The sequence below is a fragment of the Dermacentor albipictus genome, chromosome 7 (assembly GCF_038994185.2).
Source record: "Dermacentor albipictus isolate Rhodes 1998 colony chromosome 7, USDA_Dalb.pri_finalv2, whole genome shotgun sequence".
Taxonomy (NCBI): domain Eukaryota; kingdom Metazoa; phylum Arthropoda; class Arachnida; order Ixodida; family Ixodidae; genus Dermacentor; species Dermacentor albipictus.
The window spans coordinates 136,828,972-136,855,783 of NC_091827.1; the positions used below are offsets into that span (position 1 = coordinate 136,828,972).

The window sequence follows — 26,812 nt, forward strand, 5'->3', positions numbered from 1 at the left end:
TACTCAAGAATCAAAAGTATGGGATGGGCTGAGAAGCCTTAACGGGCAAGAAATTCATCCGTTGCCCCTAGTAAACAGTGAAGCAAACTGCTTGGAAGACCAAGCAAACGCCCTTGGCGAACACTTCCAGCACGTTTCCAGTTCTAACCATTACTCCAAGGCATTTCTAAAACACAAACAAGTAGCAGAACACAAGGCTATCAACCGCAATGCAGGCAGAACGAACCCTTCAACACGCCTTTTAACATTGCCGAGATGAGAGCCTCCCTGACTGCATGTCAGAGCTCCCCACCTGGACCGGACAGGATCACGTACGACATGATTAAACACCTCCCCAGTGATACTCAAATTACTCTGCTAGCACTTTTTAACGCAATATGGGCTGCAGGATACCTCCCTACCGCATGGAAGGAAGCCCTGGCCCTGGTCGTTCCGTTCCGTTCCGATACCCGTAAACAAGGAACACAAAATCCTAGGTGTTATACTTGACTCCAGGCTTACATTATTCATCCCACACATAAAATATCTTAAAGCAAAATGTCTTAAACAATGAACTTACTTAAAATCCTATGCCACACAACATGGGGTAGCGACAGAAAGTGTTTATTGAATCTTTACAGGAGCCTAGTTCGATCACGACTGGACTATGGTGCCGTGGTTTATCACTCTGCTGCCCTGAGCGCACTAAAAATGTTAGACCCCGTCCAGCACCTGGGTATCCGCCTGTCCACTGGCGCCTTTAGAACAAGCCCTGTCAAAAGCCTATACGTCGAGTCAGATGAGTGGTCACTCCATTTTCAGAGAACATATATCAGCTTCACCTACTTCCTTAAAGTGCGCTCTAATAAGGAACACCCGTGTTTCATGACAGTAAACGACTTGACATGTGAAACACTTTTTCGTAACAGACCTCTATGAGACTTCCTTTGTCACTGCGTGTAAGAGAACTTAGTGAAGGAATTTATGTCCCGATACTCGAACATTGCCTAATGGCTCCAGCTAATCTATTACCGCACTGGGAGTGGCAGGTGATAGAATGTGACATATCCTTTGTAGAGGTCACAAAGCATGCTCCTAACCTCCAAATCCCATGCTGGCGTATCCTACGCTCCTGTTGGTCCCTCTCTTTCTGAATATGATGCGTTGAACCCCCTAACAAGTATCTTCACTGCAGAAGCCTATGCAGTACTGTCTGCAGTAAAACATATAAAGACACTGAAACTTGACAGAGAAATCGTATTCACAGACTCGTTAAGTCTTGTAAAAGCACTCATTTCTTTACAAAAGCATAAAAATCCTGTCTTCAATGAACTCTACGCACACTTATGTAACATCTACTTATCACATAGACATATAGTAATATGCTGGGTTCCTGGCCATAGAGGAATCGAGGGAAATGTGCTTGCTGACGAGATGGCCAAATCAATGGCATCACAGGGTATTCGTTCTGCTGCAGTCCCTGCCACAGACATGAAGCCTTTCCTCCGAAAGAAACTGCGAAGCCACTGGCAACGCTTGTGGGACGCAGAAATGAGTAATAAGCTTCATATAATTAAGCCTAAGTTAGGTTTCTGGCACCCAACAACAAAAACACGAAGAACAGACGTCCTGTTCACTAGACTAGGAATAGGACACACATTCAGCACTCATAGCTTTCTCCTGACCGGTAACGAGCCTCCAACCTGTGGTAGATGCGGCGAGAGGCTTTCCGTCCTCCACGTCTTCCTGGAGTGCCAGGAAGCCCAAAGAGACAGGAGGAAACATTTTCCTTTTGCATACAGCCATCACGTCCCTCTGCATCCGGCCATGTTTCTTGGTGTAGAACCGCTTTTTAAGACCAAAGCAGTCCTCGCTTACTTGAAAGATGTTGTGCTACACGTGACAAGCCCATTAATTCCGTAGTGCATCCTCTTTCCAGAGGACACCTCTACGATAGTTTTCTTTGTATAGCACATGCCTCTAGGTCCTTGGCTTTCAAGGGCTCTGGTGAGGCAGAAGTGCTCTAGACAATTTTAGCATCTCACATATTTTATATATTGCATCATTCTTTCTCAATGCATTTTAATGTTCATAGTACACGTCAATAGTCATTCCCATAAATTTATTACTCGTGCATTTTATGGAATTTGCATCAACTCTTTTAGGCTCCTTTACAGCCACGGCACATTAAGATCACAGAACCAATCAAGCCACTGCGAACTCATTAACATTAGTATGTCGCTCTTTGGCCACACCTGGCCCTTGCGCCATTAAACATCAAACATCAATCGTCAACCAATCACCACCGCCGCAACTTAGTAGGCGTTCGCTATTAAGCTTCTTGCCGTGTGTGCGTGTTTTTCATTGAAAGAGTTGTCACTGTGAGCAATGGCACCGACTCCACCTTTGGTCGTTGCGATTCCATGGCTTCGGCGTTCGAAAAGCACAATGCGTTGCACAAAGCCGGTTTCCGACTGTTAGTTTTGCCTTAGTACAATCGTGCCATGCAGTGAAGCATACGCAAATCTATTGCGGTGAAGCATTGCAAGTGTCGGAAAACACGGAAAAAAAAACACAAGGACAAGAGAAGGAAACGAAGACACAGCACTAGACACAGCACACAGCAAGGAAGAAATTGAATTGAACTAGGGGAAGACGAAGTCTGGCAGTTGCCTGAACGCCATATCCACCATTTGTAAATATACATTATTTTACACTCGTGGGGCTGCTTTCTTCCCGCAACATTTTGGTGGAAGGTGCGGGGTACAACCACGGAACTTCGCAGCAGACGTCGTCTACCTGCCGCCACAATGGCAAATCAACCGACACAAGTGACAACGCCTCGGCAGCCCATGCCAACGGTCATCCTCACTTATCCACGGGAACCGGGGACATTTTGTGCCACGGACAACGCCGACGTTGAGGACTGGCTTACGATGTACGAGCGAGTGTGCGACAACAACAGGTGGGATCATACAATGATGCTAGCAAACGTGATATTTTATCTGAGGGGAACTGCGAAGCAATGTTGTGACACACGTGAAGCTGACCTAACGAGCTTGGATGTCTGCAAAGAAAAAATGCGAGACCTGTTTGGCAGACCTGTCGGTCGTCAGCTGGCAGCAAAAAAAGAACTTGCATGCCATGCTCAGATGTCCACAGAATCGTATGTTGTGTACATACAGGATGTGCTGGCTCTCTGTCGCAAAGCTGATGACAATATGACCGAGGCAGACTAGATTGGTCATATATTGAAAGGTATTGCAGACGATGCCTTCAATCTCCTGATATGTAAGGATTGTGCCACTGTGGATGCAATTATAAAGGAGTGCCGGTGCTTCGAACAAGCGAAGGGCCGCCGCGTCGCTCAAACTTTTGACCGATTGCCCAATACCACCGCGACATCTTCTTGTGAAGACCCGCCGCGGTTCGTTCAGCCCAGAGGGCCGGAAGAAATAACGCGCATCGTTCGCCGTGATGTTGAGACAATGGCCCCGGCTCCAGTGCGTTCAGACTGTCAGGAAAGCGTACCCGCTATCTCCCTTATACAAGCGGTCGTTTGGGAGGAAATAGCAAGTTTGGGCATTCCATCTCTCTGCTCGGTCCGCCATACAAACACCTACCAAATTTCTCCGACCGCTCGCTCCCAGACGCAAAGCTTTCCGCCACTCTGTCGCAACCCAGCTGAATGGCGCACAGCGGATGATAAACCCATCTGTTTTAGTTGTTTTGGTATTTGACACATCGCCCGTCATGGCCGCAGCCATTGGTCGTCGCCTCCTCGGTGGTCGTCTTTGACTCACTACCTCCAAGTACCAGACAATCATACTTTCTTGCCCTATACACCGACTAGGAACATCAATGCTGACAGTGCTCCACCAAGATCCAGCCGCTCCCCGTCTCCGCAAGGTCGTAGGTCCCGTTCGCCTCTCGTTCACCGCTCTTTGTCCCCTTCTGCAACCGGTTGCTTCGCTTCGGGAAACTAGGTGGTGCAGCTCCCGGAGGTGCAACTGCAACTCCGACCCGGCCCACAAATCCTCTGTTGACCCTGCCTACATGTGGAAACCTACTGGACATTGAAGTTGATGGCGTTCCTGTTAGATCTCTCATTGATACAGGAGCGCAGCTTTCAGTTATGACCGCTGCTCTCCGCCGAAGGCTCAAAAAGGTATCTGACACCCGCCATACCGTGCACTGTGCGAGTCGCCGATGGGAGTACGTCACCTGTCCTTGGGATGTGCACATCACATGTGACCATTGGGGGCCATTATACCGTTGTTCTATTTATCGTCCTAGAACACTGTCCACACGACCTAATTCTCGGCCTCGACTTCCTTTCGAAACACTTTGCCCAAATTGACTGCTCTGCAGGTGTTGTACAGTTGGATCTGCCGCTTCCTGCCGACGCAACCACTTGTGCTTCACACAGCTTATGTTCTGCTGAATTTGCAAGTCTGTCTTCACAGGTGGCTACGAATGTCCTGACGCCCTGTCCTCCCGTACCTGAGGGCGAGTACGTCGTGTCGCCGCTTACTGGCATGGTTTTATCGCGTAATATTGCCCTACCGAGCACCTTAATCCGGATCCGCGAAAACTGCGCTCGCGTGCCCATCCTGAATTTTGGATTTTCGTCACATGTGCTGCCACACGGTATCGCCATAGCGCATATCACTCCTTTGGAAGAATTTAAGATTTTGTTTTTGACCTCTGAGTCCTTCCTCAGTGCAAACGGACCTTTGTCACCCACTCCTTCGTACTCGACACCTGCGGACAATGTTTCTAAGATGATCGCCCCTGACCTTCCTTCCGAGCAAACAACAGCTCTTCATCACCTCCTGTTATCTTGTTACCTTCCGTCCCGTTGTCACGTTGCTACCTTCCGCAGTAGAATCACCCAGCACTGGTTACGCTCGCAATGCTATCGATTTAGCCGCCCAGACCCGAGATGTCGCCTGTCATCGCCTCACAGTCTCGCACGCTTCTCAAAAGTGACGCTACGACCTTCGGCACTGAGACTACCATTTTTCACCTGGTTCCCTTGTCCTTCTCTGGACGCCTTCACGTTGCGTCGGCTTGTCAGAAAAACTACTTTCCTGGTATTCTGGTCCATACCAGATCTTGCGCCAACTGTCCAACGTGACATACGAGATCGCCTCGGTAGGTCAGCCTTCAGTGCATCGCCACGTCACCAGCGATGTTGTTCACGTCGCCAGGTTTAAGCCCTATGTCCCCCCATTAAGTGAGGCTCTATAACTTGCACCGGGAGGGTGATGGTACAGTGAAGGGAATGAAGAAGTTGAATTGGACTAGAGAAGGACGAAGTCTGGCAGTGTCCTGGACACCATATCCACCAGTTGTCAATATACATTATTTTACATTTGTGGGCCTGCTTTCTTCCCCCAACAATATAGTACCAACTAGCCCACCAGTCTGTTCTCTTGAACAAATGATGTATTCCATAATTATACACGCATGCACCCGTTGTGTCCTGTCACAGTAGGAGCACCGATATGCCTAATGAGTGTACTGGCAGGCCTTCAGAGCTTTTTCGGATGTGCGTGTGGTGATTTCAACCCATAAGGGCAATAAAAGACATGCATTCTTTTTTTTATTTTTTCGAAGTGCCCGATTTTTAGGATGTTTTCGCGGCCCCTAGGGAGTTCGAAAAAATCGGACATTGACTGTACAGCTGACCAAGACGATGCTTCAAATGGTCCGTGACCTGCTGTGGTTGTTCAGAGGCTATGGTGTTGGGCTGCTGAGCACGAGGTCACGGGATCGAATCCCGGCTGCTGCGGCGGCATTTCGACGGGGGCAAAATGCGAAAACACCCATGTACTTAGGTTTAGGTGCATGTTAAGGAACCCTAGGCGGTCGAAACTTCCGGAGTCTTCCACTACAGCGTGCCTCATAATCAGGAAGTGGTTTCGGCACGTTAGACCCCGTAATTTAAATTTAAAGAAAAATGGTCCGTCAGATGAACGCGTAGCAGAAGGAGGATGAGAACATAAAGGACCTACGCATTGAGGAAGGAACGTGAAAGGAAGCATGCCGTCGCTTCTTTCAAGGAGCTTGAGCTCAAAAAACAAAGTGATGGCTGACGCCAACATGCAGGTGACCATCATCCAAACCGAATAAACACTTAAAAGCAGTGAAACGCAACACTCAGGCGTTGTGCGTGGGCTGAGAGGATGTCGGGACAGTTGAGGTTGACTTTCCAGCTTCTGAGAGAGAATCTCACTTGTTAGAAAGTTCGGGCTTCATACCAGTGAGCTTGCTATAAGTTGACAGAAATGGCGCATATTGGAAAATATTTGCCTTTGTATGCATATTCTTTTTATTTGTATTTGAGAATGCTCGACTCAATCTGCAACGGGCTTTACCATTTCTTTCGAAAATATTTTGTTAGCTGTGCATTTTGCTAACACCTGCCTTCTGTTTTCTTTTGGAGCAAAATAAATTGTGCTCTTTATTATTCAAACTGGATTAAGTCGTTTTTGTTAACATGCTTGCTAGAGAGTGACAGCGTTGGGCGACATGGTGTCAGCCTATCTTTACATAAAACAAATTTCTGGGTTCCCCAGGGAATTTTGCATAGTCATTCAGGGAAAACCTGGAAAACTCAGGGAATTTGGAACTGTCAACTTGGTAGACACCCTGTACATGTATTTGCAGGCAACTAACTTGTCTCTGTGAATATTTTTAAGTGATAATATTTTGTTCTACCTACAAAACATCTAACAATGCCGGGTCACCATTGATCTTGTGTATTGTTGATTTTCAACATCATTGTTGCGTGAAAATAGCAGAATGGCCCCCCCACATGCGAAAAGAGAACAAGCAAATGAAGTATTTGTGATTCAAAGTGGACAGTCATGGTGTTAACAGTGCGAAACATAGACGAGACACGATCTCGTCTACGTGTCTCGTCTATGTTTTGCGCTGTTACTAGTAGGATGGAAAACCAACAAGCCCAAGCTGCTATTCTAGCAAGTAAAATAAACAGTGCAATGCATGTGGAACCAAAGGAATACAAGTAAACAGAGAGCTCAAGTGCTGTTCCTTCAGGTGCAATTTATTTGAGGCAGCTGCTGATATTTATAGGAAAAGGCAATGAAATCATATCAAGATAGAATGATAAGCACAGCAGTGCAAGTGGTTGAGGTAATCGCCTGCTCTTCAGGGGCTCAAATACTTTGGTCCTGTTGTACTGCCACTACTGAATGTTTAGCCTGGATGATGTATATTTGCTCATATGCCATGATGCATGCTGATGTAATAATTGCTAGCATTGCACGAATACTGTGCATTTGGTTGTGGAGAAGTGATTTTTTTTTTTGTACTTGCAGTGGCGAACAATCGTGAGATACCCCTGACAGTCGACCACTTCACCTTTGTTCGTTTGCCCATCCACAAGCCGCCACACGAAATTGTGCGGAAGGCAACACTGCGTGGCACTCCACTGCCTGCGCCTGCTGACACTGCACCAACTGAGGGGGTAGGGTATATTTGTACCTTGCCCGGTTTCCATACCTATAACTGCACACACACTTCTTGCATTACTGTACTGGATGTTTTCTTTTAGTAGCAATAACAGGATTTTTAATAATCTCTTGTGGCATATAGCACAGATCTACTCATTCAGCAGGATTACTCCAAGAGGTAAACATTAGTTAGACTGGAAATTCAGACGCATAATTGACCAAATAAAAAAGCTCAGCCAATCAACTTTATAACTGATTACTTTAGCCCACATTTGCAATACACAAATTGAGACCAGTGGTTTCACAAGGCACATTCACTTAAAACAAATTTCGAACTTAGCACCAGTTCTGCGATAAACGCTGTCAAACTTGAGGTAAAAATGTTGTGCTGTTCCACCTATTTTAATGATGCGTCTTTGATGCATATAAGCTCAAAATTACTGGAACACCAGCGCATTTCCAAATTTTGGGAATGCATATTGTATTTACTCGAATAATCAATGCACTTGCATAATGAATTCAGCCCCCACTTTTCCAGTCAAAAGGTGTTTTCTTTTTCTGGCCTAATGATTGCACCCTAAACTTGCTGCCATAAGTAGGCGATGTGCGGTATGATTCGGCGTCTGATATGGCATTCGGCGGGTGTGATTGTGTCTCAAGCCGTGCCGGAGGCTGAATCGTACTGCGTTTCCTACTTTTATTACTATAGCAATTATCTGGACGTTCAAGGTGCGCTTCATCTTCATCGTCACCGCGCGCCGCATGATGTAGGTTTGAGTGAAAGCACATGAGGGAAGCTGGTAATTGTGGCTCAGTCTCACGTGCAAGGGGCCGGGGTTTGTACTCTTGGCAGCGACTGCGTATTGCTCAGCCGCACCCGAGGGGCGCCGATGATCGCGCCTCAATCTCTCACATATGAGGGAGGAAAGCGGGAAGGAAGCATGCTGTGTTCCGTCGCGCGCATAATGTGGGGGGGAGGCAGTACTCTGGCAGCAACTGCGCATTTCGCACCCTATCTTCAAAGCAATCTGCATCGGGGGCTGAGTCGATGGTGGCTCATACTTTTGTGAGTGCAGTGTTCTCGCCTCTCAGTTTACGTGAAGCAAATCTTTGCAAGTTCATATAGCCAATAAAACTACTGTCCTTACTTTCTTGTTCCTGTCTACACATTTGCTATCCCAATCGAGGGTTCACTTTTTGGGCGAAACTGGCTTTTCTAGAGGTGGCCCCAATAAAAAAATTCCTCAAAATTTTACTTTTTATAATGAATGCACTTTGCACATATCTTTCGGGGAAAAAAATGCATTCATTATGCCAGTAAATACGGTATATTGAAACTAGTCTCATCCTCAGAATTCCTTCCAAGTGAATGTGACTTTCAGTCAGGAGCTAAAGCTCTTAAAGTTCAGTATGTGTCATAAAGTCTTTAGTTTAAAAGTTAATTAGCAAGCTTTGTTAATTGGTTGCAGTTTAGACCACCTATGGTGTAATATTAATTTCGATTTCTCATAAAAATAATGTCCGCTTCTCAGAGTAACAGGGTGTCTACCAACCGGGAAAACCGGGAATTCTCAGGGATTTTGAGTAGTCTGGAAAACTCGGGGAAACTTATGGAATTTGTGCATCTCTCAGGGAAAATTAGCTGTAATTTTATTGAAAGGGTCGAAAGGCCCGGTAATGCTGGCTTGAGTAATAGGCAGGAATCATAATGAATCGTCTTTGACGTCCTGTCGTCAGCTGGAGGAGTTTCTAGTGTACTGTCAATGACCGACTTTCCGGATACCCGATAATTTGGACGGCTTTGCGGCACCACCACATACCCCATAGAGTCAATGTATCAGAATGTCTGAAATTTGGGATGCAAGAACTCCTTGCCGTCCAATTTTCTGGAGTTTTGCTGTGACCACAGGTGCGAAACGACATTAATCAAAGCCACCACTGCTGCCATTTTGATTACCTCGCTGCCTCGAACTGGTGCTCTCGCACGCAGATCCACTGGCCAGCCATAGGTACCACTGCGGCAACGCTAGGATTAGCTGCTTCGATGTTCGTTATCAAGCTTCTTGCCGTTTGGTGCTGTGTTTTTTAATGAAAGAATTCGCCACTGTCAGCAATGGCCCCGACTCCGCCGTTGTGGTCCTTGCGATTGGCTTGGAAGCTTGGAAAGCATGGTGCGTTGCATAATGCCGGTTCCCAAAACTCAGCTTCGCCTTCGTACAGAAATGTTACTGGGTGAAGCATAGGCAAAAGTATTGCAGTGAAGCATAACAAGCGTGGAAAGGGTCCATTGCCACGGGACACAATATGTATTCCTTAACTATACACGCATGCACCCGGTATTTCCTGTCACAGTGCGAGCATTGATATGCCTACATGTACCTACAAGCCTTCAGAGAGTTTTCAAATGTGCCTGTGGCGGTTTGAGCCCTTAAGGGCAGTAAATGACATACATTTATTTTTGCCAACTGGCCGATTTTTCGGATGTTTTTGAGGCCCCTAGGGAGTTCGAAAAATCGGGTGAGGACTGTGCAATTGACCAAGAATGTGGTTCAAGTGGTCCGTGGGGCGAACGAGTGGTGGAAGGAGGACAAGAACAGAAAGGACCTGCGCATTGAGGAATGAACGGGAAAGCAAGCCTGCTGCCGCCATTTTGAAGGAGCTTGAGCTCAAAAAACAGTTTTGGCTGATGCCGAGATGCAGGTGTCCTTCATACAAACCAATATAAACTCTTTAAAGCAGTGAAACAGAAACAGTGTCATGCGCGGGCTGAGAGTATGTCAGAACAGTTGAGGTTGACTTACGAGCTGTTGAGAGAGAATCCCAATTGTGACAAAGTTCGGGCCTCATATTACTGAGCTTGCCGTCAGTTTATAGAAATAGCTCATATTCGAAAATATTTGCTTCTTTATGTATTTCCTTTTTATTTGTATTTGAGAATGCCTGACTCAATTTGCTTGTTTTTAAGACATTTTATTTGCTGTGTATTTTAGTAACCCCTCCCTTCTATTTTCTTTTTGAATAACATAAACACTACTCCTTAGTATTCAAATTGGATTAAGTCGTTCTTATAAAAAAAATTTTATATGCTTACTAGAGAGTGACAGCGTCGGGCAATATGGTTTCAGCCCATCTTGACATAAAACATAGATCTGCATTACTCAGGGAATTTTGCAAAGGCGCTCAGGTAAGACCTGGAAAACTCAGGGAATTTGGAAATGTCAACTCGGTAGACACCCTGAGTAAACTAGCTCAGGAAGTAGAATTGTGCTGCATGCCATAGGTGAGTTTAAAAATTCAGTTTAAAAAATAAAGAATGCAATATCGCATAATTAATAAATTTCTATCCAGAAACTGGAATCAACATGTCAAATGAGGGAAGTCTCTTTATGAACTTGTCATCAACATTGTGGTAAGGACATTTGCCAAACATTGGCACCAGTGACTTTCCTTGTTTGAGCAGTGCTGGTCGCCTAAGTCTTACCCAGAAGGAGCTGACATGGCATTGCAGTGCAAATCTACCAGCTCAGTAAGAAACTAATCTCTTATAGGTCTGATCGTGGAATTTCATTATAGACTTTGACCCCCCCCCCCCCTTTTTTTGGTGAGTGCTGTCTACAGGCATCACACCAGAAAAAAAAAATTTTTTTTCTTGCCGAGTTTTGGTATTCAATGCGAAATTTCTGACTATATCTCTATGGCCAACATTAAAAGATGGGCAGCAAGCGTTAGTTGTCCTTTATAGAAGGTATACAAGACGAGGAAGAGAAGTTTGACGCGCAACTCGCTTTTTCTTAAGAAAGCACGGTGAGACTGGCTGCCGTGGTGTCACACACGTAATTGTAAAGGAAAGGAAATGGACACCTATGATTCACATATTAAGAGAGTTGTCTGTAAAAATTTCAAACAAACCACACGTGGCTTGGGGTGAAGCCCACGTACACTTTTTCCCCTACTTCTGAAAAAAATTCCACAAAATAATTTTTCCTTTTGTTGATTATGCTTATTTTCAGTCTGTTTTGTACATTTAGATATAAAAAAGATTTCTTATGGGTATTTATTCTGCCACCAATAAAATGTTAAAAACTGCAAATCAGGACTTCACCTAGCTATGTTAATCTGAGATGCTAAACGTGCTACAACAATGCCACAGCGCTGTCTCATTGAATTCTTTGATACTTGTACATTGCAAGTTAGCTTTAATTGTTCATATCTCCATGGCGGCGTAAGTTTAGTGCTGTTAATCACTTATTTAATGAATGTCATCACAATGACGTCCAAGCAAGGCCAAAGGTTCTGTCATTGTTAAGGAATGAGAAGAAAGGAAACCGACAGGCCCAATATTTATTCACAATCATAAACAGCCAACCAACAATGAAAGCCTAGGGAAAAGGTAAAATTATTTGAAGTTTTCAACTGAAGTGAAAAATGATTATTATGTTCACGCAGAGTCTAGCAATATGTCTAGCAATGTGGAAATGTCTGGAAATTGCCAGTAAAATTTTTTAAATGATTGAGTAATTTATGCAAATTGCAAATTTATGTAGGTGGGTTACGCTGCAAAGCTTTTAGGCTCTTTATGGCAGCCCAAGTCGACTTGCCTGCGCAATGGTAATTGTTTTCTCAAAGCAATTTATTCGTACATTATTTGCAGCACTGCAAAACAGCATGATAACACTCGGGACTCGATGTTGTGGTGCATCTCAGGTTGTGGTGATAGCAGGGGCCAACATCATGTTGGCCAGTCATGAAGCGAGGTTGAATGCTTGCTGTCTAGCAGCCTCATAATAGCCAATAAAAATGTTTATTAGTGTAACAAATACAGTGGGTAGTGTTGTTGCACACAGGTTGCATGTGGGAGGACTGTAGACTGAGGAAGGGGCTGGCATGGAGCTAAAGCATAGGGCTGCCATGACTACTGTACTCATGCACTTTGTTACACTAATAAATACTAGTTGTAATAAGTGGTTATGGTGTGCAGTGTAGCCTGCCGCAATGAATGTTCTGCTGGTGAAGTGTCCTGAGGTTTTGCAATAGGTTCATTTGCTTAAAGGGTTCATAACAGCAATTACGTACTATGCATTTGTAAGACAAATCAGGTGAGAATGTAGATCGTGCATGCATACCAAGATCTTGTGTGGCAGTTGGTTGCTGATCCACGATGCAAAAAATCAGGTCAGATACCTGTTATAGTGACCCAACTGGTACTCCCTTATCAAACAGATAACACACCTCCTCAATTAGTATACAGTCACTGACCAAATTTTTGGACAGGGATAAGCTTTGGAATGTGTATAAATAATTTGGCATATTCAAAACATGAATTTTATTGTGTGTAAAAAGATGATCTCTAATGGACCTTCCCGAAAACCGCAGTGCTGCACTGGCCCCTAGTGGGTGCACGCGAGGCTTTATGGCTTTGTTTATAAAGATACTGTGGTACTCGCTTGAGTGGCTGTTTACACTTGATTTTTTCGCTAGTGTGCTTCTTATTTAATTCTTGTCCCACTGGTTGAGTATTGGCTGGTGCTAGCGACACCATGCCACCAAAGCGAGACAGTGGCAGACGGATGTGTGAAAACAACAGCACATGGCCACTTTTCCTGTCGTATAAAAAAAAAAAAATGAGGCACTGAAGAAGGTGTGGCGGATAAACCAGCAAGGCCCCTTTGGAAGGAAGCAGCTGTGCCACTTTCTGAGAGCACACCTGAAAAACAGTAAGGAAAAGTATACTGCAACAAGACGGAGGTTCACAGAGGTATAGCTAGCGTAAGGTGTCAGTACACGTTTAATCACAACTGTATGCATACGTTTAATCACAACTGTCCTGGCTCTTGCGAAGCAACATCGAAGGATTGCCTGAAGATGCCACCAGAAGTTGGTATTCTCCAAAAAATTTCATGAGACAAATCTTTACGTAGAGAGGCTGCTCAATCTGTTCATCGAGACAATTACCGCTCGTGAAAAAAACCCGACTCAGCGACTTTGGAACTGTACTGTGGGACACAGGTGCCACGACTACCTGTGCCTTCAGCAGGTGCAGTTACCGTCCTCAATGCCAATGCAGGGTCACCGAGAGGATGGGGAGAGCATTCGTTGCCCCTGGGTGGCACAGGCACGGAGAGGCACTTTTTGCCCTCTAGACCCTCAGGCTAAGCACCGTGGGATAGTGCTCCTCTCCATAAAGGAGCGGATGTTAGGGCTAGTAATGCCAACGACTTTCTAGGCAAGCAAGAAGCCAAAAAGAATGACAAAGAAGGCATTGAGCAAATGCTGAAGCACCTGCTGGAATGAATGGGCGCGATGGTCTCCAGACTCCAGCCACTAAAAGCACCGTGCACTTTGTTGGCATCGCAATGATGTAAATGCGCTTAAAGGACGTGGATGATACGGTAGGTAAAGACGAGACATACATAGTGCAACTTTGAACTTGGCTACTCAAAAGTCCGGTCATCACTTATATCCGCTTACACACGGGACACTCGACATGCGCACTGCACTCGCTAGGCATACAAAAACCCAAGTTTCTTTTCTGTCAACATCAGGATTGCTATATTGACACATTTTCCCATTTAATGGTATATCGATTTCTCCTCGATCTCATAAGCCTTGCCCATTTATTACGATTCCGGGCTATAATGGCACAGCCATCAAGCTTTCAAGTGCAGCGACACCTTTTGCAATGCGCGGCGAGATGCCTGTTGTCCCTGTTTTTGACATTATTGTAGCATTCCCTTAAGCAGTCATTTAGGCAATGACCAATTTGCGCGACAGACTCCAACCACTAAGAGCATCATGCATGTCCTTGCCGCACTGGAGCCGCTTCTCGCTGCTCTTCACGTATACCGTGATGAACTGTGAATCCGATTACACACGTGACACTTGACATGCGCACTGCACTCACTAGACATACAAAAACCCAAGTTCCTTTCCTGTCAACATCAGTGCTGCTACACTGACACAGGAGAGCGGAAGCCTATAAACCACGTCTATTTGACACTCAACGAATTTTACTTTTGTGGTAAAATATTTAGCGCGCACAATTGACAAGGACACAGTGAAGGGGAACACACGAGCGCTTTCACTTCCCTTCACCCCTTCACTGTGTCTTTGTCAATTGTGCGCTCCAAATATTTTACTACGAATTCGTACCAACTCGCCCAACTATCATGCTGCAGTTTACTTTTGTGGTTCACTGTGCAGCCAGGTGGCTTTCTTAGACATGGTTCCGTCAACTTGCATAGCCTGGACAACTTCAAGGGAGCAGAAAATCCTACCTTAACACTCAACCTTTGCGCGACCTTCTTAAGATTGTGTGATAGGCGATAAATGCACAAAATTACTGCTACCTTTTCTTTCTTTGTTTCATTGCTTCTTTATTTATTTATTTATTTTCAATACCCTAAAGGCCCCGAGAAGCATTACATAGGGGGGGGGGATACAATTCACACATGATATTGTAATAAAAATGACTGAAGGCAACAATGAAGCACAGATTTCGGTAGAAGAAGCACTTTGTAAAAAAAAGATGAAAAGTAATTGGGGTGAGAGCACATGGTACAATTCATACTTGCTGTACATGGCACTTTTCAATAAGGCACAAGTGGCAGGTGGGTGCGGGTAAATTGACATTTAGAAATTATACATATATATAACACAGGCCAGTCAAGAAGTGGCAACTGAACATTTTACGCATTTAAAAATGTGGGCAGCGCTGATTGGAAGGCAGACGGGTCAGTGATTGTTACAATATCTTGAGGCAGGGCGTTCCATTCATTTACTGATAACACCAAAGGGGAATTTTGGAATTTTTTGGTCCTAGCAAATATGGGAAACACATGGCTGACAGAGAGATTGCTTCCTGATTCTTTTAACTTTCACCTCAGCTACTGAAACTAACATGTGGTCTGGGTGGCCAGACAACTTCAGAAAGCCTGTTTGCTCCGAGAAAATACTGCTGTTCAAGGCGAGGGCAAGGTCTTTAAGTGCATTTTTAAAACACATGTTAGTAATGCTTCCTTTTGCGAGTTTAGAATGAGTCGATCCGTAAGTTACTCTCAGCTTGCTTGATCTTGGCTGGTAACCCCAGCCCATTCAGTCATTATGAAATGCAGTGCATAAATCTAGAAACTTAATGGATTAATTTGATGGAAGTTCATGAGACACTTGCAATGATTCTAAAATCTGCCTAAATGTTGTCAAGGTGCCATCAACACCAAATTGTGTGCTGACGGAGCTTTTGTCAAAAATTACAAGAAAGTGTTCCACAAGCCAAAAAAATCTGAAAGACATTAGATCCTGCAAACTTCTCACTAAGGTGCGTGTCAACTTGACCTAAAAATTCATTTAAAACGGGCCAAGTAAGGTTCAATACAAACACTGCTTTTCTGCTGGTAGAACACTGAGCATGTGTGGATGGGCGAGTTGGTTATACATGATTACACTGAAGGCGCCAAATAACACAACGGACGAAGGAAGGCGACACGGGACGACCATGTAGGCGTGGTTGTCTAGTGGAGAACAAGCATGCACCTTGTTCTACAAAGTTAGAACGAAGGCAAAAAAAATTAGCTCCAAAAAGCTAGCAACTGGAATGCTCATTGAATTCTGAAAAATGATGTATCCAAACCCGTCGATGCCTGCCTCAAGGCATATTAGCAAGCCTTGTTGAGGTAGAATGTAGTACAGGTCTTTTAAGACAGTACTATTACAGTACTTTAAGACAGTACTACCGGAATCCTTCAATACTTTTCATCTAGTCATGAAACTTCCATTTAACACTATGGGAGAGCTTTGTATACAGAAGTGATGACCAGTTAAGGGAACATTGCAATAATGTAAACAACGGAGACAACAGGCATCTCGCCATGCACTGCAATGCTTGAGAGTTGCACCATTATAGCTCGGAATCGTTATCAGTGGGCGAGGCTTATTATCAAGGAGAAGTCGATATATGATGAAATAGGAAAATGTGTCAATGTAGCAATCCTGATGTTGACAGAAAAGGAACCTTGTTTTTTGTATGTATAGTGAGTTCAGTTCGCTTCTCAAGTGCTGCCCCGAGCATAACAGTCGGCTGTGCAGTGGGTTTGCCGTTTCTGCAGAAGCTGAGGTCGACAACGACGAAGACATACTCTCAGTGAAGGTTGTGCGCCAACTGTCTGCTTCCATTAGATTAAACTCAATAGTTTTTGTCATATATATGTGACTGGTGCAGCTGCGGGTAAACTGTTCCATGCACTGTGACCAACAGGAAGGTCCCAACTTCGATCACAACACCTTCGACACTGACCTTCGCCGAAGCTGGTGACAACTAGGACTACAACCAGAACTGCACTCCCTCTCAGTAACGTGTACAACCATGAAAGTAGCCAGACTGGAGAGACGACTCTGCCTGCTCTGTGGATTCTCAACACGCCGCGAACCCCAAGGTCGTTTCAAGGTGATACATTCGAGGATGTTGAGGACTGCCTGGACCACTACAATCATGTTGCCAGTGTCAATGAATGGGATGACCACCAGAAACTCTGGAACGTTTACTTCGCTCTTGAGGACTCCACTCGCATCTGGTTTGAAAACCACGGAGCTAGTTTGGCAACCTGGAAAGAAATTTGTGACCAGCTGCACAAAACCTACAGAAGTCCAGACCGGAAGGAGCAAGGAGATTCCCTCTCGATTCCAGGACTCGGACCTAATGAGAGTGTCGTCATGTTTGTTGAGGAGATGTCACGGCTGTTCCAGTGCGCTGATCCCGGAACCACAGGAGAAAAGAAAGTACGCTTATTGATGTGGGGTGTGAAAGAGCAGGTATTCGCAGTTCTAGTGGGCAACCCACCAGGTACCATAGCTGAATTTCTCAACAACGCAACAACAATGGAGCGTATGCTACAGCGGCAGTCGTTGTGGTACGATGCCCAAGCAACTTTGTCTCACTCGTCGTCCATGGCCGCTCCTGATTTGACGACCCTCATGTAGCTCGTGCACATTGTACACAAGGAGCTGCAACATGTTCATGCAATGTTCCCTCAGTCCCATGTGACGGCTTTAAGTGATGTGGTTCGCGAAGCGGTCAGGTACAACCACTGGTTGTGCCGCCAGCCGTAGCCGCTCTCCTGACATATGCCGCAGCGTTAAGACCTCCTGTGCCGGCATTTGGCTATCCATCCCATCCACCCACGCAACAGATGACACAGTACTTCTCAAGCCCTCAGTACTTTTCGAGCCCTCTGCCTTCTGCAAGCCCAAGTCTAAATGTGCTTAAATCCAGTGTGTGGTGCACTCCAGACAATTGGCCACTCTGCTGCCATTGTGGTGATGCAAGTCACCTATACTGAGAGTGCACATACCGACCGATAGGCCTTCCTGGGTTTTGCCCAGGTGCACATCGACTCTGTAATGGTGAGTGTCTCCGAGCTATTTATGAGTACTTGACGAGCCACCAGTCCCGACTATTTCGCGGCGTCAGTCCCGGTCTCCATCTCCTCAATGTTCTACGTCACCTGGCCAAAACTTGCCGTTCGCTCATGGTGTTGGGGGCAGATCCATCAGGTCCCCAAGCCTATGCCAAGGAAACTAGGAACAGCGACCTCTGGGGGTGTAGGGCTGCTGTTGACGGGTCTATAGAACATCCTCCTCCCCCGTTATGCCAGCCGACCACCAACAATTCTTTTTCACAGCCACATGCTGTTAACTACAAAAGTTTTGCTCTGACATCCCCATTCAAGTTGACAACTACCCAGTCACTGCGCTCGTGAACACTGGCACCGATAATTCTGTTATAAGTGCCGAGCTAGCTGCTGAGCTGAGAAAACTCACGACGCCATAGCATGGACCAAGCCTCCGGACAGCAGGCGGTCATCTCTTGATGCTGATTGGGAGATGCACCACTAGACTCCAAATCCATCAGTCTATGTACGTTGCTTGGTTTATCGTGTTGCATGAGTGCTCGCGGAGAGCCATCCATGGGATGCGTTTTCTTCGCGAGCACTGTGCTGTTATTGGTCTTCGGGAGCTGATTATAACGTTTTCCAACAACTATGCCCCGGTACTGCAATATAGTAACATGCGCAAGACAGCACTGTGTGTTGATGACATTGTGACATTCCTGGTGCAAATTTGTATGTTCATAATTGTTGAAAACGACTGCAATCATAATAGTAGCGGCATCGCTGAAGGAAACTTGTAAGTGCTCTTGACTCGGCAAGTCTGTGTCACCCGTGGTGTTATTCAGCTGAACCTCAGAATAACTGAGCTTTTAGTGGCGAACTTCAGCGGCGACTATACCAACACCTGGCAAACCAAACAGCCATTGCTTACTTTGAAGATATTGGAGGTGCAATAGGTTCTATGCTTGCTGAGCTTTCTTCAACCGTCAAGAGTGACACCATGGCTATCAGTACAGTCAATGTAAATCCTCAGCTCTCAGCCACACAGAAAGAGCAAATACAAAACATTTTATGCATGTTTAGTGATTGTTTCACATCCATGTCAAAAGTAACATAGACTGCCATTGCAAAGCACAGTATTATAACTAAACCGACCGCACGTCCCCTGCGTCAGCACGCCTACCACATCTCACAAAAGGAGCAAGAGGCGATTCATTGTCAAGTCGAATTGAGAATAAAGGAGTGCTGTGGAAAGCCAGGGAAACAACCGTCCGTCAATCACGTTTCAACGCCTGTGTGTCAGCCGGCGTGTCAATGCCGTGCACAGCAGCCCTCTACTACCTGTTTCGCTGGTGGTCGTGGGCTATCGTGTCTCTGAAAGAGATAATAGAAGGAGCAGCAGAAACTGGTGCTCCGGGGAAAAAACAAAGAAAATACTGAAATGGTATAAATAAGCAAGTAAAAATGAAAAAAAAAAAGAAACGCTAAGAAACTAAACCAACTGTTGTTGCCTATAGGTTGAAATCTAGCATCTAGCATAGCGAATAGATTCTAAAGCTCCCTTTGAAACATTTGTGCTTATTGGCTGCAATGTCTTAAACTTATGGATAAAGTATGATTCTCTGTATTTTCTTCCTCGTTCAGAACGGAAATTTGGCTGTAAGATGTAGAGTTTAAGTTCACAAATGTTATGACCTGGTTGGTTGAAATGCTCGGCGACGGCTTTGGGAAGCTCTTTAGTTGTGCCCACGCGATGTCCGTTTAATTTAATCTGACGTTCATTGATTGTCCAGTTTCACCGCTATATTGTTTCTTACAGAAGGAACATTCAAGCATATAAATCGCATCCAAACTTGTGCAAGTGAAGCTAGATTTGACTTCGTGTGCATAACCATTTATGGTGCTTTTAATTTTAATGTCACATTGAAGGTGGCTGCAGGTTTTGCCCTTGGGGTGGCAACATGCTTTTATTATGGGGGAATGCTGTTGGCTGACTTGTCCGTGCACTAACATGTCTTTAAAGTTCCTGTTGCAGCGATAGGTAACCCTAGGTACATCCGGGGATGCTTTTCGCAGACACTCGTTACTTGATAATATTGGGTGGTATTTTCTTAGGATGTTTATGTTTGGAAGCGCATTATAATATTTTGTTATGAAGGCCGGCGATCTGTCAGATTCTGGTGTAGGCTGTTTCTTCGTTAATTCTGACATCCCCATTCAAGTTGACAACTACCCAGTCACTGCGCTCGTGAACACTGGCACCGATAATTCTGTTATAAGTGCCGAGCTAGCTGCTGAGCTGAGAAAACTCACGACGCCATAGCATGGACCAAGCCTCCGGACAGCAGGCGGTCATCTCTTGATGCTGATTGGGAGATGCACCACTAGACTCCAAATCCATCAGTCTATGTACGTTGCTTGGTTTATCGTGTTGCGTGAGTGCTCGCGGAGAGTCATCCATGGGATGCGTTTTCTTCACGAGCACTGTGCTGTTATTGGTCTTCGGGAGCTGATTATAACGTTTTCCAACAACTATGCCCCGGTACTGCAATATAGTAACATGCGCAAGACAGCACTGTGTGTTGATGACATTGTGACATTCCTGGTGCAAATTTGTATGTTCATAATTGTTGAAAACGACTGCAATCATAATAGTAGCGGCATCGCTGAAGGAAACTTGTAAGTGCTCTTGACTCGGCAAGTCTGTGTCACCCGTGATGTTATTCAGCTGAACCTCAGAATAACTGAGCTTTTAGTGGCGAACTTCAGCGGCGAGTATACCAACACCTGGCAAACCAAACAGCCATTGCTTACTTTGAAGATATTGGAGGTGCAATAGGTTCTATGCTTGCTGAGCTTTCTTCAACCGTCAAGAGTGACACCATGGCTATCAGTACAGTCAATGTAAATCCTCAGCTCTCAGCCACACAGAAAGAGCAAATACAAAACATTTTATGCATGTTTAGTGATTGTTTCACATCCATGTCAAAAGTAACATAGACTGCCATTGCAAAGCACAGTATTATAACTAAACCGACCGCACGTCCCCTGCGTCAGCACGCCTACCACATCTCACAAAAGGAGCAAGAGGCGATTCATTGTCAAGTGAAGCCAATTCTAGAGGATGACGTAATTCAACCCCCAATCAGCCCATGGGTGTCCCCCATTGTACTTGTGAAGAAAAAGGACGGCACCTTTCGGTTTTGCGTGAATTGCCGCAAGCTGAACAGGGTGACAAAAAGAGATATCCATCTTCTCTTCCCCACGTAGATGGCTCTCTAGACTGCCTTCGGCATGCCAGATACTTCTCAAAAGATTTGCGCAGCGGATTCTTGCAGATAGAAGTTGATGAAAGTGATCGCGAAAAGACTGCTTTCGTAACTCATGACAGCCTGGACGAATTTAAGGTGCTGCCCTTTGCATTATGCTCAGTTTCTGCAACCTTTCAAAGGATGATGTACACCATGCTATCAGGTCTTAAGTTGGAATCATGTCTAGTCTATCTAGAAGACATCATTGTTTTTCCTCGGACATTTGGACAACACTTGCAGCGACTTCAGTCCATGTTCCTTGCAATTTGATCTGCAGGCCTGTTGTTAAAACCTGAAAAATGCTATTCCGGTTATTAGGAACTGAAGTTCCTCGGCCATGTTAGTATCGAAGGGGTTCGAACAGACCCAGAAAACAGTATGGCTGTTGCCGCGTTTCCACCAACAGCCAACAAACGTGACGTGCACTGTTTCTTTGGCCTCTGCTCATACTACAAGCGCTTTGTCGAGAATTTTTCCAAGATCACAGAATCTCTCATTCATTTAACAAAACAAGATATCCTGATTGTTTGGGGTTCGAAGCAGAGAAAGGCACTGCCTTTTCCGAGTTGTAGCGGCACCTCCAGACACCGCCCTTACTTGGACACTTTGATGAAGATGCCGACACTGAACTGCAGACTGATGCTACCAACATCGGCCTTGGTTAAGTCCTCGTGCAGTGGCAAGATGGTGTTGAACAAGCTGTTGCTTATGCTAGCCGCACCTTGAATCTGCAGAAACTAACTACTCCATTACTGAAAAGGAATGCTTAGCTGTCTTCTGGGCAATAGCTCAAGTTTTGGCCATATTTATATGGCCATCCTTTCACAGTGGTTACCGACCATCATGCCCTTTGTTGGCTAGCAAACCTTAAAGACCCTTTGAGACGTATCACCAGGTTAAGCCTTTCCGTGCAAGGATTTGACGCAACAATCATTTAGAAATCTGGCCAGAAGCACACTAATGCTAACTGTCTTTCGCACGCTCCACTTGGAATGGTGTCAGGTGATACCGATGATTAGAGTCGTTTTCTCTGAGCTGTCAGTATGTCCAACTTGGCTCAACAACAGCGGGATGATTTAGAATTTGGGCAACTTGTTGACTACCTTGAAGGCCACAGTTCGCATCTTTCGCGGACATTTGTGCGTTCAACTATCCTCGTCCTGTCTCTGCAGCAATGTGTTAAACAAAAAGAACTACCCATCAGCGACTGGACATCTCCTTGTCGTTCCGCCCACTCTGTGTGCCAATATTTTGTTTGCCTGCCAAAATAAGCTCTCTTCAGGCCATTTAGGATTCGTGCGTACCTTGGCCAGAATTCACCAATGTTACTACTGGCCTAAGCTTGCCCAGGAAGTGAAGCGTTACGTGAAAATGTGCCATCACTGCCAGCGCCGAGAGGCTTCACATCAGCGCCCAGCCGGTTTCTTGAAGCCTGTTACACTGCTAACACAACCATTTTAACAGATCGGCATAGATTTGCTTGGGCCCTTCCCTAAGTCTTCTGTTGGCAACCACTGTATTGTGGTTGATCAAAACGAGAACAAAGTGAAAGCAGGAGCCAACATTTTGACAAGTGGACTTGTCTTCTTCAAGGCGATATATGCTTTCCTTGCCACAGTAAATATAGGTAGGGTTCTTCTAAAGGGGGAGAGGGTGTAAGGTGGGTGGATGTGGAAACGAGTAAAGGTGTGTTAATGGTGAGGGCGTCGAATTGAGAATAAAGGAGTGCTGTGGAAGGCCAGGGAAACAACCGTCCGTCAATCACGTTTCAACGCCTGTGTGTCAGCCGGCGTGTCAATGCCGTGCACAGCAGCCCTCTACTACCTGTTTCGCTGGTGGTCGTGGGCTATCGTGTCTCTGAAAGAGATAATAGAAGGAGCAGCAGAAACTGGTGCTCCGGGGAAAAAACAAAGAAAATACTGAAATGGTATAAATAAGCAAGTAAAAATGAAAAAAAAAAGAAACGCTAAGAAACTAAACCAACTGTTGTTGCCTATAGGTTGAAATCTAGCATCTAGCATAGCGAATAGATTCTAAAGCTCCCTTTGAAACATTTGTGCTTATTGGCTGCAATGTCTTAAACTTATGGATAAAGTATGATTCTCTGTATTTTCTTCCTCGTTCAGAACGGAAATTTGGCTGTAAGATGTAGAGTTTAAGTTCACAAATGTTATGACCTGGTTGGTTGAAATGCTCGGCGACGGCTTTGGGAAGCTCTTTAGTTGTGCCCACGCGATGTCCGTTTAATTTAATCTGACGTTCATTGATTGTCCAGTTTCACCGCTATATTGTTTCTTACAGAAGGAACATTCAAGCATATAAATCGCATCCAAACTTGTGCAAGTGAAGCTAGATTTGACTTCGTGTGCATAACCATTTATGGTGCTTTTAATTTTAATGTCACATTGAAGGTGGCTGCAGGTTTTGCCCTTGGGGTGGCAACATGCTTTTATTATGGGGGAATGCTGTTGGCTGACTTGTCCGTGCACTAACATGTCTTTAAAGTTCCTGTTGCAGCGATAGGTAACCCTAGGTACATCCGGGGATGCTTTTCGCAGACACTCGTTACTTGATAATATTGGGTGGTATTTTCTTAGGATGTTTATGTTTGGAGGCGCATTATAATATTTTGTTATGAAGGCCGGCGATCTGTCAGATTCTGGTGTAGGCTGTTTCTTCGTTATTCCGACTGTCTCTCCAATATTGAAGCGACATCATAAGCTCTATCGAGAGCAACTTGTGGATAGTTTCTTTCTGCTAGCGTTTCTTTCTGTAGGCTTTTGGTATAGTGTCATTCTCAGTTTTCCGTTTTCTATGTGGACCGTCGGGGCCAGGAAGTTGATCTGACTAGGAGAGTGGTGAGCAGTAAGTTTTATACGTGGGTGAAAGGTAGTCAGTAGAATCGAATTCGAATATTTTGATTTCAATTCTACTCAATACAGTAGAATCTCGATAAACGGAAATCGGTTAAACAGAATCAACGCATAAACAGAACAAACGCCTCGCAGTTGGTTGGTTTTGTATTAAGGCAATGTAAAAAAAATCCCGTTAATCGGAACTCGAATTTTCAGACCACCGTATAAACGGAACCGAAAATAGATTCAAAACCGCAACTTGACGTTCACGCAGAGCCCCATCGCGGTCCGCATCACTGTCTCCCCACTACCTCTTTCTCGCACACTGTAACCGCATCGCTTGGTTTCTGTCAAGGTGTGCTTGCTGTTGTTAGGCTTAAGCCTTACATCCGCTGTTTAGCGTCTGCGACATTTCGTCGCGAAGTCAGCACCTGATGGCAGCGCAGAAACGACCTCACAATGCCCTTACGTTGGAAAGCAAGATGGAGCTGAAACAAGCAAACATAAAGTTCTTTTTCATAAGCCAATAAATCGCAGTTCCCACTGATTTCCGCGGAATAAGGGGACTATTGAGATTTTTTTTAAATTTTAGTAGTGCTCTGAAAAAAGTTCATTGCTTACCGCTTTTGTGCAATAAAGTTTGTGCCCATAGCGTACCGTCCTCTTTAATACCTAGATTTTGCATCTGAGATCCGCTTCAGCGGAGACTGCCAATTGCGCGCACGCCTGCCTCGTCGGGACCAAGCAGTCTGGAACGGATTGCGAAATCCTGAACCTTCTCTCTCTAAACGAAACTCCTGATAAACGGAAAATATTTTCCTGGTCCCTTGAGGTTCCGTTTAACGAGAGTCCACTGTACTTGCAAACTTTCGGCACTAGGATGGAAACACCATTCACTCCCACGTATGCGAACATTTTCAGGCAAAGTTTGCAGGTAGTGAGTAGAATCAAATTCGAATATATCGAATTCGATTCTGCTCACTATGTGGAAACTTTTGGCACTATGGGAACACCATTCAGTCCCACATATGGGAACATTTTCATGGGACAGCTTGAAGCAGACCTATTGAAATTTTGCCCTCTAAAACCCCACACCTATCTTCGTTACATTGAGGACAAACAGTGGAACCCTGGTTATACGTCCCCTGGCTTTGAGACAACCCGGATTTTACGATGGATTAGCACAGTCCCGGCGAAGTCCCCATTGAAGCAGTGCATTAAAAACCCCAGTTACCTGACACAATTCTACGCCTGACCCACATTATACAATGACCCTTGGGAAGCGCGGGACGGAACGGAGGATGAAAGAAGGGTACCGCGGGTCTCTTTCCTGGCTCCGTCTTTCTGCATGCGGAGCGCTTGACACCGCTCAACTGGTTCGCTCGGGCGCAGCTTTCTTCCCTGCCTTGTCTCATTGTTCGTTTCTCTCCCCTCCACCAGCAGCCACCCGCGACGCCCGCTGTGCTGGAATAGCGCCTTTTCTTCTCCACAATCACGTTTTCCATCTATTCTCAGCGGCGGCGCCTCTCGTCAGGTTGAGGGAGCACTTCTCTTCTTTCAGTTTCCCAGTAGCAGATCGCCAACAAAGTAGCGCGGAGAGGCCTAGGTTTATGACACACGTTTTTCGTCGTAATCCTAGCGACCAGCATTCAGCGGAGGTTTTGAGTTGTGGGGAGCAACGCGACGCACGATGTCCCAAAAGCGGACCGATCTGTCGCTCGGTGATGAGCTGAATATTATCGAGGAAGCGGAAAAGCGGCATGGAGCCATGAAAGCCAGCATTGCCCGAGACCTTAACATACTCGAATCTTCACTTAAGACGATCATGGCAAACAAAGCGGTGATATTGCAGAATGCTAATGAGTTCGCACATAAGCGAAAAGCGGTAAAAGAAGGACAGCATGAGAAGTTAGAAAAAGTTCTCGTCAAGTGGCTGCATCAAGCACTGGGCTCTGCGATCAACGTTGACAGCGCCATTCTAAAAGAAAAGGTGGACCTTGGGGCATTGCGTCTGGGCATTGACGACTTTCAGGCATCGAACGGATGGTTGGATCACTTTAAAAGATGAAACAGCATTTTGTTCAGCCGCTCCTACACTTCCGTGGACGTTTTGATAGTGAACAAGTGGATGGAGTCGCTGCCAGAGATTATTGCTGCATACAAGCCCTGTGACATCTTCAGGGCCGATGAGAGCAGTATTTTTTACGATATGCAGCCCGAGCAAACCCTTGTGTTTAAGGGTGACAGCTGTCATGGTGGCAAGCATAGTAAAGAGTGTGTGACGGCACTATTCTGTGCTAATGAGGACAGTTCCGAGAGGCTGCCTGTGCTCATTGTTGGAAAGCGTGCAAAGCCACAGTTGTTTAAGAACTTGAAGACGCTGCCGTGCCGCCACAACTTCAACAAAAAAGCGTAAATGATGTCTTTGCTCTTCAGCAATCTTTTGCAGCAGCTGGATAACAAAATGGGTGCTAAGGCGAGGAAAATATTGCTTTTCGTGGACTACGCACTGTGCCACCCACCCGATACGTCCAGCCTGAGGAACATAAAGCTTGTTTTTTTTTCACCCAACTGCACAAGCGGGCTGCAGCCGCTGAATGCCGGCATCATTAAGTGCGTTAGGCAAGGGTACCAGAAGCAGTTAGTGCAGCATTGGCTGGCGGCTATGGAGCGCAGCGAGTCGGAAAAAAAAATATCACTGTGCTCAACGCCATGCATTTTATTGCCAGTTCATGGAATGTGGTGTCTCAAAGCAGAATCGCTAACTCGTTCAAGCACTGTGGCTTTAAGCAAGAGACTGC

At 45.4% G+C, this 26,812-nt stretch overlaps 1 protein-coding gene across 7 annotated transcripts in view; it reads left to right on the forward strand.

The window, feature by feature from the left end:
- The window catches only part of LOC135897804 (uncharacterized), a 419,017-nt gene that overhangs the window by 100,894 nt on the left and 291,311 nt on the right, over positions 1–26,812 (forward strand). For all 7 annotated transcript variants that reach the window (XM_065426504.2, XM_065426507.2, XM_065426509.2 and 4 more), the window contains one exon: positions 7,329–7,477. In XM_065426504.2, coding sequence (XP_065282576.2) covers positions 7,329–7,477 — 149 coding nt within the window. The remainder of the gene's footprint in view (positions 1–7,328; positions 7,478–26,812) is intronic.